The 12204-nt window shown below is 41.6% G+C and overlaps 1 protein-coding gene across 2 annotated transcripts in view; it reads left to right on the plus strand.

Annotated features, from left to right (window-relative positions):
• Positions 1-1410: 1410 nt before the first annotated feature.
• mib2 (MIB E3 ubiquitin protein ligase 2) overlaps positions 1411-12204 on the plus strand; it is a 50601-nt gene continuing 39807 nt past the window's right edge. Inside the window, exons 1-2 of one of the 2 annotated variants that reach the window (XM_050063868.1) lie at positions 1432-1562; positions 8444-8728. In XM_050063868.1, the coding sequence (XP_049919825.1) occupies positions 8698-8728 (31 nt within the window). In that variant the 5' untranslated portion in view covers positions 1432-1562; positions 8444-8697. Of the gene's footprint in view, positions 1563-8443; positions 8729-12204 lie in introns of both variants that reach the window. The other variant, XM_050063869.1, reaches the window with a different exon arrangement.

Consider the following 12204-nt stretch of genomic DNA (forward strand, 5'->3'; position numbering starts at 1 on the left):
ATAGGTTACAGGTCATTTTGTTTTCTTGTTTGATTTTTGTAGGTTTTTAAATTTCACATTTGCAAAATGCAAATTAATAATTAATTACAGTTAATTACAACTTATAACCTACTATATTCCTGTATACTAGAGCACAAGTTGTATCGTATATGGAGTCCAGTCTATTAAGGAATTGTTTTGGGGATAATATACAGCGGTTATTGTTGACATGGTTATCTTTACGTGCTTATACTTAAGTGCTCATTAATGCAGTAATTCATAGTGAGTATGCTGCCTCTGTTTGTAGCCTTCCAAGTATGCTGCAGAGTAAGAAGAGAGATCAAATTGTACACATGAAATTGCATCTGTCATCACCAGAGAGCTGTGGAATGAAGGCCTACACATTTTTAAAGCTCTCTCTCCCTGAGAAATTTACTCGTTGAAACTGTGTGCATTGTAATGCCATGATCAAAGGGGACCATTTCACATCTTGACACATGTAAAAAAAATAAATAACTAAAATGAAAAAATAAAATCAGTTGTAGATGCATGTGTTGGACCACATGTGGGGTTCAACTCCTGAGATGTCCTTGTGGATTTTTCTATGTGGGTAATACTGAAAGGGAATTGAGAATTATGATATCTGAGCTTAAGAGTAGCATCAGAAATAGGGATGAGAGGTCTCCCGTAGCTAGATACTTTGAGTTTACATATGACCATACATTCAGTTTCTTAATTTTAGTGTGCAAAGTGGTCACTTATCTGGTTGCTTCAAGAACAAAACATGATTCATTTTTCCTTCCTTTTTTATTTTATTACTAATATTTAGCCTATTTTTTGATGATGTTGTTTTGATTGTTTTATATGTATCTGTGTTGTTTGTCTGCAAATCATGTGGTCACTAATCTGGTTGTTGCAAGACCAGGATATGTTTCCAATTATGACTTAAAGTTTACACTATTTTTCTTACTAGTATTCTGATTTTGATCATGTTGTTTGGTGATGTGTTTTAGGTACAGGTTAATCACCGGCAGGTTCCTGGCTGCTGTTTAACACGTCCGTTTCCCTCTGTTGCTTGGCATCATTAAGAGGTGTTACATACTTATTTGCAACTGCTCACGACTTATGGACTATTTTAGATAAATATTTCCACGAAGAATGTGTTGTGCTGCTTTCATTTTGCGTTTGTATTGCACTGAAAATGCACGTTCAATATAAATCTGCTTCTATTTACCCCCAAAACACCGTTTATTTTATTTGATTAAAAAATAAGCGAATCATAAGCACCTCCACCTGAGAAGATACTTTTTCTGCAGCTGGTGACTTGAAATCAAACCTAGTTGAAGTCAATTAAACTATAAAGGCAGTTGAATCCAGGATTTGTTGTGTTTAGTACGAGGAGCACGTGAAGGCAGCATTCGTAGTGACGTAATGCATGGGCGTGTTGTCATGGCTGTGTGCAGCAAAACCTTCCGATATAGTAAATACTTGTTTGTTCTAAAACAAGCCATGTCAACGTTGGCGGCGGACAGCGACATGGAAATATATGTCACCTCAAAGTAAACATCCCTGACAGAGGCCCGGTGAGTAGCTACAACATGAAAGAAGTTGTGTTTTTTTATACCAATAAAGGATGGCCAAACATGGGTTAGCTAGCTAGCGTCAACGGCAGACAAGCTAGCATAATTCACCCTCCGCTCATGTTATAAAGCCACGCAGCATTCTGTTCATATTGTTGCCAATTTAATGTAACCTCGAGTGTTGTTAGGTTATAGCACATATCTTGCTAACAGTATATAAGCATGTTATCCTCTCAGCAGCGTTTCACTTCTATAAAGATGAGGCGTGTCCAGTTAATTTGCCTGTCAATGATGTTCCTAAATCAAAATAGCATTTGTGGGCGACAGGAAGCAGCTCGAGCTTATCCTGATGTGTTAGGTGTTAAATTTAGAAACTGATACTTGAGCTATAAGAAGAAATGCTGGTGGTTATGTTTGCAGATGAAGCCGATGAGTTTCGTGTACCAATTCGTTTAAAGTATGCCTTCATTATATCGTACAAGTGCTCTCATAGTAAGCAAAGTCATTAAATTAGCAAATTTTGAACGGTGTTTGGTGCGACGTTGTGTCTAGGTAGAAAACAGGCAGTGTCTGGGCTGTGATTTGACTAGCAAGTAAGCTAACGTCGGCTAGCTGTCTAGTGGGGTGTCATGGTTGTTTTACTGTACCTGTCAGCACTGGCCAAGTTGTCTGTGTGAACTTTACAGAGCAGTAGTTGTCACCTGACTTGACTTGATATAAAGTACAGAAGTGTGGGAACATGAGCTGCACCCTTAAATCCTTTTCATTAGTGATATGAGTCTAGTTGCAACATGCTGAACTGACATGTTAGGACTATGACATTATGCTCTATGAGGAGCTGAGGCTGTTACACAAGACGTAAACCCGTTACACCTGTCATCTTTCTAGCCATTTGGAAGTGATGAAGCAGAGCTCAGCAGCAGCTGCCACACACAGGGGCTGCAGCTGGGCATAGCCAGGATTGCCCCTCAGCCACACCTACTCTGGAGCAAAGTTTCAGTCATCTGCTCTTTCTTTGTCTTGTTATCCCCTCTTGGCTCCACAAATCTAAAGCACAAGCTTGCTGGCTTACATCACAGAAATGACTAGTGGTTTTGAGACACTGAAGTTATCAGTTGATTGTAATTAAGAAGAAATGGACAAAATACTGTGTGGAAATTCTCAAGGTAAGATTTGTACACACTTGAGATAACTTTTGGAAAGGTGTTACCTCTGTGTTCGTCTATGTGTTGGTAATTCGGAGATACACTGTGCAAAAATAGCCCTCAGTGGTATGGGGCCTGTTCTTGTCTGTTTGTGGTTTAGTGCTTGGTCTCTTGGTCTCTGAATAGACCTTCTCCCATAAATTCTTGGTACGCATTTCCGCACGTGTTTCTTTTTAGCAGTTAAAGACTGAGAGGCAAGTAACGTTTACAGAATTCCTCCATACTCTGCGTCTTCGGCATTTTTTAGGCATATTCTTTTTTTAATAGAAATAATGGAAACCATAACTGCAGGTGCAAGTTGCTAAGATTAGATAAGATATGAACTTTTATTTATATCTTGAAGTTCGGATGTTGCAGCAGCACAAGGATAAAAATAGGTACAGGAGCTAGCTTGGGGATTTTAGCAACCTTTTGTTTGACTGAGGAATGCAACTAGGTTTTCCCCTCACTTTTTAAGTAAGAAAATTATCATACTAAAATTTAAAAGGAGAAGGGCATGTCTGGCTGAGAGACCTGCATGATATTACAATGTGGAGCCTGACAGTAGTTGTCACCACAATAGGATGTCAATTTTCACAGTAACCAGTCTCCTTAGCTGCAGGCCAAAACCAGTGTTCTTTGACTGAGGTTGTAAAAACCAGGATTTGTGCCAAATAGCCACTGGGTTTAAATGTGATCGTTTTGTGCTAGTGAACTTTCCAGTGGAGCGTAATTCCTCCTTGGGTGGAAAAGCCTCTAGAACTCTTTGAAGATCATGAGTCTTAGTAGGCTACCATTGATACTGATTCAATTATACAACATGTAATTAGTAAAACAACCTCATATCCATTATATCTCTACTCAGTGACACTGATGGGCCAGTGTTCTGTTTTAAAATAAAGGCTTTTTTGACATTTCAGAACTTGAGTTTAATCCACAGACCTTGTTGTGAACAGTTTCATGTAGGAAGTATTTTCTTTCTACTGACGCCATTAATGTTTACATCTCATGCTGTCATGTGCATGAGCCTCTTGTCCATGACTAGCTGCTCGCTCCCTTCTGCTTGGTGATACGGGTGGGGGTGTAGTTCTGTAGAAAGAAAGTTGTTCTTACATGAAACTGCTCACAACAAGGACTGTGGATTTTCTTAGAGTAACCAGGGGCCGGTTGCACCAACTGGTCTTTTCTAAGCCTGGTCGTAACTCCTAAGACGGTCTTTGTTAAGACCAGTCCTAAGGAGTGGACTTACGCCGGTTGCACCAACAGGGCTTACGCTTGGTCTTAGCTACGCTGGTTTTAGCTGTGCGCATCCATGTGAATGCCCCCGGAATGCCCCACGCGGCATGCCTAGAGGAACGCGGTGACGTTAAATGACGCGCCGCTGAATCACCCCGTGTGCTTGACAGATGACAATTGACAGTTGACAGCCCCTCTCATCTGTGTTGACAGTTTATTTACAGTTTAAGATTTGAAGAAAACATTAAGGATCAACGAAAAACTTTACCGACACTGAAATTAGAAAATTAAACAAGCTGTACAGCCAGCAGAGAGACGTATCACAATTAAGAAAAAACAGTCGGTATGGGCAGAGATAACGGGGCACATCAATACGTGTTCAGACTCTGGCCGCCTTCATACAGAGGCTGACATGAGGAAGAAGTGGAAAGATCTTCTCAGCAAGGCAAAAAATACATCTCCTCCAAAAAAAATCATCCAACTGGCGGGGGTCCTCCCCGAAAACCTCAATTTACAGTGACATCATTGTTGACGTATTTGGGGAGGATTCCCCTGCCTGGTGGGAAGGCCGGTGGTAGTGCTGTGTTGCAGCCCAACACAAACTGTAAATCCGGTGACAGCTCTTCAATAAGTTCAAACTGATCTCTCCTACCAAAGTGAAACCTCTCAATCAGCTCCTCGTCATTATATAGGCTATGTCCAATTGCTTCCGTCCCTAATTACCCTCTCCCGTCTAAATGCCCGCTCGTATACAGATGGTGGATGAGACGTGCCATAACATGGCACATCATGATATTTTTGGCGCACGCAAGTTAAAGAAGGGAAACAGCGACTGGTTTCCTGTTTCCCTCCCAAGATCTTCCTAGCTGGACTAAGGATTCAGACCAGCAGCCCTCTGGCCACAAGCCAGTCCTGTAATAGTTACAAAGATGACAGCTTGAGTTGCAATGTGTTGTGCTGCCCTGAGAGCATCAGCACATGGGGGTCATCCAGTTCGATATAGACTGAGTAAACTTCATTGATCTCTGTGAGAATATTTGGCAGCAGTTTGTGAGGGGACAGGAAGAATACAGCAGGTCCAGATTAGATTAATATTATATGCAAGTAAGGTAAAAGGTGACCTGCCATCATGGTCGTGGTCATGTCTGACTTCACAAGACACAGGTGATATAGGCTTTAGGCCAAGGAGTATGGATGTCTTGCTCAAGTTATCCACGCCAGAGTACACAGGACAGGAACAGAGTGTTTGCCTTGGATTTTGCAGTCCTAACCTTGTTTGATGTTCCCTCTACTATTAAAATTTACAAGAGGTTTCAAACAATGTTTGGTTACCTGCCAGAATGATTGGTTGATCAGACACACCTTGCAGCCATATATCAAAGCATCTAAGCTTTGTGTTTCCCAAGCAGCAGCCATATTTCAGCAGTTTTCCCAGTCTGATAACAGCCATGTTCGAGTGTGTGTGTCACTGTCTATTTGAAGAGGAGCTGTATGAATGAATGTCCCCTTTTATGTGATGTAGACCAACAAGTCCATTACACAGACAGCAGCAGCTTTGTTTACAAGATGGCAAAGTGGTATAATAAGCTTCATTATAAGGCTGTGTCTCAACCACTTCCTGAGCCCCCATTCATTCATTGGCCTCTCATGTCCTGGCGATATCATGTGTGTTTGCCAGAATCAACAGAATGCCGTTTTGGCTGGATACCCGTTTTTGGAACCATATTGTTGGGATCTCCCGCAGCTGTGGACACATTAAAGAGTATTGTTCAGGGCTAGGAAAGCATCAGGAAAGACACACACGCACACACAGTCTCCCTCTTTCCTCCTTCCTGTTCGAGCCTGCAGGAGACTCTGGGCTGGTATTGCCAGCTCACCAGCAGCAGTTGCACAAGCCAGCTTGCATCTAAAAATGAGGCTCATGGCAGGTGCCCATTCATCAAAATCTCCTCCAGCCCCACCCCTTTTCTTTTCCCTAAACACNAACATATTGCCCCTCCCCCTCCCCTCTGTCCTCTGCTTGTCTGCTCATTGGCAGTAGAGCAAGTGCTGTCCCCGCGCGCTATGAAAGAGAGGACTGTACATCCATATGTAGAGCATGATGCGCATGTGTTCGTACATATTGATCAGTAAACACAGTGTGTCGGCTTCACACGCGGGTTACTGACGCTCGCGTCCTTGGTGATGGAATATAGCATCAGAGGAGTCCTATGCGGAGCAGAGCCCATTGGCCTGTTTTTATGCGAGAGCAAGGGAACGTCGACCTGAATGCGGTGCTCGTCGGGCAGCCGCTCTCCCTGGCTATCCTCTTCCCCCTCCTCTCCTTTCCTCTCCTCCTCCTCCTCCTCCACGGTGGTAATCCTTGCTGACACAACGCACAAAGGACTAAATGCTGGCTGCATCCTCCAGCAGCAGGGCTCCCTCCTCTTCCTCCTCCAGCTCTGATCCTCTACAGCCAGGCTGTTCGCCTGTACAGCAGGACGCTGTTTCCATAAGACCGCTTGCTACTGTATATCACATCTCTGGAATACCGGCCTGGCTATCCTCCTCCTCCGCCCCCTGTATCCCCTCCTCCTCCTCCTTGGCCAGTTCATTCAGGGAGTGCATCAGAACTGGGCTTCAGCCCTGAGGAGGCGTTTTTTAAATCTTGCTGGAAGCTGGTGGGACCACTGGTAGCATTTTTTTATTTAGAAGGAGGTAGGAGCTGCTTCCTCTCATTACCTATTTTTTTAGTCTCTCTATTCACCCTCCTGCACATCACTGTACCAACAGGTAAACCAGCTAAACAGGACATGTGTTATTTATCAAGTGATGCAGTTTCAGTCTTGACTATTTGGGTAATGCTGGCACGTCCTTCTTGTAAGACAGTGAAATCCCATGTGATGATGCATTTCATATGTCAGAGCAGTATGTATTCTTCATGTCATTTTGAGTGTTGTGATAGATGATATTGGCATTTCAGAAATAAGATTGGCCATACGGTGTCCTGTCCTTCCACTGTAACTGAAATATGGCTGCTGTCATAGACTGTCACAGTGGACAAATTGTTCTGATTTCACTGTTTACTTCCCTGAAAGGTAAAATGATCTGTGCCAAGACAGCACACATGGAGCTGGCATGCATCATGCTACTTCAATTGTGCCACATGTCATTGCAGTCTGTAGTAAAGCTAGTGGATGTGCTAAGCAGGCAGGCAGACATCTGGCTGGCTCGGCTGCTCCTGTTACTGTTTGGTTAACAGAGTGGTGATGATCGAAGCAGTAAAAAATGTTTGCCTTGACCTGCAAGTATGCTGATGTCAAAGTAGTTTGGGGTTTTAGCTTGTTGATTCTTAATTGCAGGTAACCTTATTACAGCATGTTTAGTTTCCAGGTTAGACGTGTTTGAGTAGCTATTACAACTTAGGTACTCAGTACTGAACTGTATCATGTAGCCTAGACCAGGGGTATCAGGGTGGCCAGATTAGATAATGTGAAAATACTTGAGGGACAGCTGCTTCTTTTGTCAAAATATATAGAATTCATACCAATGAAAGAAACTCTTTGCTTAACTTTTCACCACTCCTGAAAGCGTCGGCCCTCGCTGTTGACTTTAGGCTTCTTTGCTGCGACCATGTCTGCTACCTGTCAGGAAATGTCTATGTAATGTAATGTCTGTTTATGAAAACACATTGTCATTGTGATACTGTCATAAAGTGATCTTGCTTGATTAACCAATATTTGGTGGTGGGCCACATGTATATTTTGAGCAACAAGCCAGGGGCCGTTTAAGATCAGTCCATGAACCATTATTGGCCCCCGGGCCAGACTTTGGACATGCCTGATGTATACAGTGGCTACAGACTGTGACAATCAGTTGGTTTTTTTTTTAAGATTATTTTTGTTGACTTTTTGCCTTTAATGACAGGACAGTTAGTGAAATGGGGAGACAGAGAGAGAGAGTGGGGACTGACATGCAGCAAAGGGCCACAAGTCGGATTCAAACCCGCGGCCGCTGCAGCGAGGCAATGCCTCTGTACATGTGGCGCCGGCACTATCCACTACGCTACCGACGCCCCGACAATCAGTTTTAAAAGGACTTTAATGATATAGTGTAGGTTGAATTCGTATATTCATTGCTGAGAGCACTGTATGGATTTACATCTTTCAAGCACTGAATGAAGTGATCATTTCCAGGCATCGTTTCGGGTTAAGTTTGTCCAAATTTGGATTGAGCGCTTATCACGCATGTAGTAACATGTGACTCAGTATTGACTTTTGAAATGACGTTTGACTTGAGGTTCAAGCCTGGACTGACAGAACAGTGTGCACTTGCAGTTGTGTAAATTAAGCTCATTTAGAGTAGCCTTATGAAACACATGAAATGATCAAAGCTCCCTCACACTCCTGATTAAGTGACAATGCCCCACTCATATCATCTTTACCTTACACAGCCAGTATGTTTTTTTTTTTTTTTCACTTTCAGATAAGGCATCAGGCTCGTCCAGTCCTTGAGCAACATCTGTCGACAAAAAACCAAGCAGAGGAGAATAGAACTGCATGTTCCATAACAAAGAGCAAAGTTCACAGCAAACCAAATACTAAGACTGAACCAGAAAGGGTTTACTCCCCCATTAGTAGGATGACTGCTTCATAACACTCAGGATTTCAGATGCTACTGCTGGTTGACCTGGGATAATAGCAGCACAGGGCTCACACTGGAATCATACAACTGACAGCATGTTCAAAAGTGGGCTGAAGATCATGGGGCGTGAGTATGATAATCCACAATAACTTGATATGATAATCTCAGCACATTGTCATGAAACGTACAGTAAGTGTTCTCAGGGTATCATGGTCTGCTGCGGTAGAGTTTTTTTTAAAGGCTCCAGGGATAAAGTTTGCTGATAGGAAGAAATCTGCCGGTGTCAAGTTGCTCTATTAATCTGTTGTTGCGGCTATTAAGCTTTGTGAGGATGCTTTTAGACGAAGCTGGCAAATATTTAAAGATGTCTGTGTGGTTCATTTTGGATTTGTTTCAATAGTTAATTATATGTGATCATTGTGAATAATTTCCCACACTCCTCAGTACACAGTGCTTGTTTGAGAGAGATTTGAGAAAAGGAAGGTAGGCCAAGCAGAAGCCTGAAATGGAAAATGGAAAGTCTTATTTTAGGCCTGTCGCCCACTCTGAAGAAATCTTTGTAAATGTGTTATTTTCTCAGGGTCCTTATTGATTTTTGTGAAAGCCCTCTGGCCACCAGATGTTTCTGACATGAACCAGTTCCAGCAGGCTTGTACTCATTCCTGCTATTAAGGCTGATGAGGCTAAAGCCATAGAGTCTGTGTGTAGATTGCACTTTGCTAAGCATTTAGGTCCAGTGGCAGTGATGTGATTAAAAAAAAAAACAGGACAGGCAAACAGCCTCCTCCTATTAGACATTAGAGTGAGGATATAAGCCAGTCACACCACGTGTCACAGGACATACAGTGCAAGTAGGCCTTTGCAGCCTCACACAGTAGCTCGTATCTGATGGCACTGGGTCAGCGAGTAATAATAATCCTGACTCATTTTCCATTTTGAAGCTGCTCAGTGACTTTTATCAGTGTGTGGATCTAGGTCTGCCTGTGTGCTGGGCAAAGAATTTTAAATATGCCATATCTGTGTAGATATGTGGGTAGATAGGCCTATAGCCTCTGCCCCTGTACCCTTTATAACACTGCCTTCTTTAAACCTGCAGCAGGGACAACTGTACTGTCATTGTATTGATTGTAAAAGCTTTCGTCTAATCACGTCAAACCAACCAGAAAGTCACAGAGAAGACTAACAACACACAGCTCTGTGATGGACTGTTGCTTAGTAGATCAGTACTCCCTGCTCTCTCAGATCCGCTGTCTCATTTCTGCTCACGTCCGTCTAGATCGTGGTCATGTTGTACGTGACTGACATTTATTGACTTTATCCTTGTTCATATCCAGTTAGTACAAAATGCTACAATATGTTACATTTTTGAAATACATTGGTTTCTAATGATTTCTACCTCATTTGTTCACAAAACTTTAAATGATATTGTAATTACATTGTCAAGTGTATACTGATGCTTAAAAACACCATGTGTAGCATTTTAAAAAAAGCTTTCCAGTTGAACCTTCCTTATCGTAATACACCTACTTCATGGAAATTACATAATATTCCTGAGCAATCTTGGAGCGTGTGCAATTTCTCAGCATTTGTTTATGGTGTGTGTTTATTTTTGTTGTGGCCAAACGCCTGTCTGGTTGTTTGTGTGAAGGAGGTTGACGTTGCCCTCCCAGATTGGCCCTCAGCAGTGTGTATGACGGAAGCCAGCCCATCTGTTATTGCAGGCAGAGAGCTGTAATCCTGCCTGTCTTAGCCCTCAGTGTATCTGTAAACTGTGATTTGTCGTATTGTGATTCCAACTTCCGATTTCTAAACCAGCTGCAAGACTTTGCCTGTTTTTAAACTTTTTCGGACCACCCGTTTCCGGCAAACCATGCAGCTGATTGGTTGCCTATTGTTCTGGCCAACACAAAGTCAATTGTATCTCTTTTACTACTGTTACCCTGATCATTAGCTACAGTGCAGTTTGCAATTAATGTTCTAGATCTAATCAATTAATTAAGTCATGTGATATACAATATAGACACATGCACACACATAGATGTATTTAGGTTTGGAAAATTAGGAAATCTAACACGTATTTTGAGAAATATATTCATACAATAATTTGAATGTTTTTTCTTATAATAATAACAGCTGTTTGTAAATGACAACCAATAAACATTTTATTGATTTAAAAAAAATTACCTCCTCTCCTCTAGCCATTTGCTAACTTAAAACAACTCCCTAGATTTACATTTTGTACAGTTTGGTGGAAATAATAATAATAATAATAATAATAATAATAGGACAGGTGTTCTTTTTATGGAGAAAAAAAAGACTTAAAATACTAATATATCTGACAACACATAAATGAATATTTATGTGTCACATGTATTTGAAAATCATATCAGCATTCAAGCATTAAGCAGGTATGTATAAAGTCAGAGAGTGACATTTGACATTTAGCACTGATTTTGTAATTAGCTGATCACATTTGGGTTTAAATTTGGTTTGACCTCAATAGCTTTTTAAGTTATGTTATCAGTACTAGTAGCAGTAATTTTTGTCTTCATTGTCCGGGGCAGAATCTTGGTCGGCGCAGATTCTACATTCAGCATTTCATGCACTCTTGTTAGTGAACTACTAAACAATCAGAACAAATTTTGTTATCAAGTCGGTCAGCCAAGTCCTGGAACTTGGCCTGCTGGTTGCCGCAGATAATATTACCTACAAGATATGAAAATACATAAGTAAATACAGAAGTGTAAATACAAAAAATGGAAGCTGCACACTGTTCAGACCAGAAGTGTGTTTGTGCAAACACAAGGCACACGAGTGCTGCAAGTTTGAGCAATATGATGACGTCACTATAATGAAAATAATCCTTAGTTGCAGCCCTAAGGCACACTGTATGTTATTTACATCTGAAATCTTTGTACTTTTTGTATTCCTTCTACTGTGCTTCTAAAACTTTATCAACAGTCACCTTGAAAGCTTTCAGTAAGGTTCTGTATGATTTGCCTGTTCTTCCCTTGATAGCTGCCAAGTTGTGGTTTTCAAAGCAAGCGGCTGCTTTACTTGATAAATTGGCGGTCCCAGATTTCAACAAGGAGTTATAGATTTGTTGGTATGTAGTAATTGCTCACTGCTGTTTAGGATGCAATTTTGGGATTCACTCTTATTTTCTAGCAGTGCCCATCTGTCAACACCAAACAATAACGTGAAATGGGGTTTAAGAAGATGATGGTAATTTCTGTTAAATATTTTTGCCAAGTGGAGCTTGAGCTGTGTATTCACCATTTTTCTGGAGTGTGCGTATGTAAGTGGTGTTATTATAGAGCAAAAGATAAGGCTCACAGTAAGACATGGTGTCCCTATAGAAGTTGGATAGCAGCTTGTTGTGTAGGTAGAGTCATATCCTGAATCCCCTGTGTTTGTCAGCTGCTTGTCAGCACCAGTCCTGGTCTATTTAATAATGATTAGATATCAGTGTGTTCGGCTTGAAGTCTCTCTGGAACACACAGTGTGGAGGAAGCAGAGCTAGTGGTGCGGGAGGCGGTGGGTATGTGTTTTAAATGTAGGTGGTAGGTTAAGTTTTTTCTGTCTGTGTCTGCAAAACAGTT

This window comes from Epinephelus moara, chromosome 16 (assembly GCF_006386435.1).
Source record: "Epinephelus moara isolate mb chromosome 16, YSFRI_EMoa_1.0, whole genome shotgun sequence".
NCBI classification, from domain to species: domain Eukaryota; kingdom Metazoa; phylum Chordata; class Actinopteri; order Perciformes; family Serranidae; genus Epinephelus; species Epinephelus moara.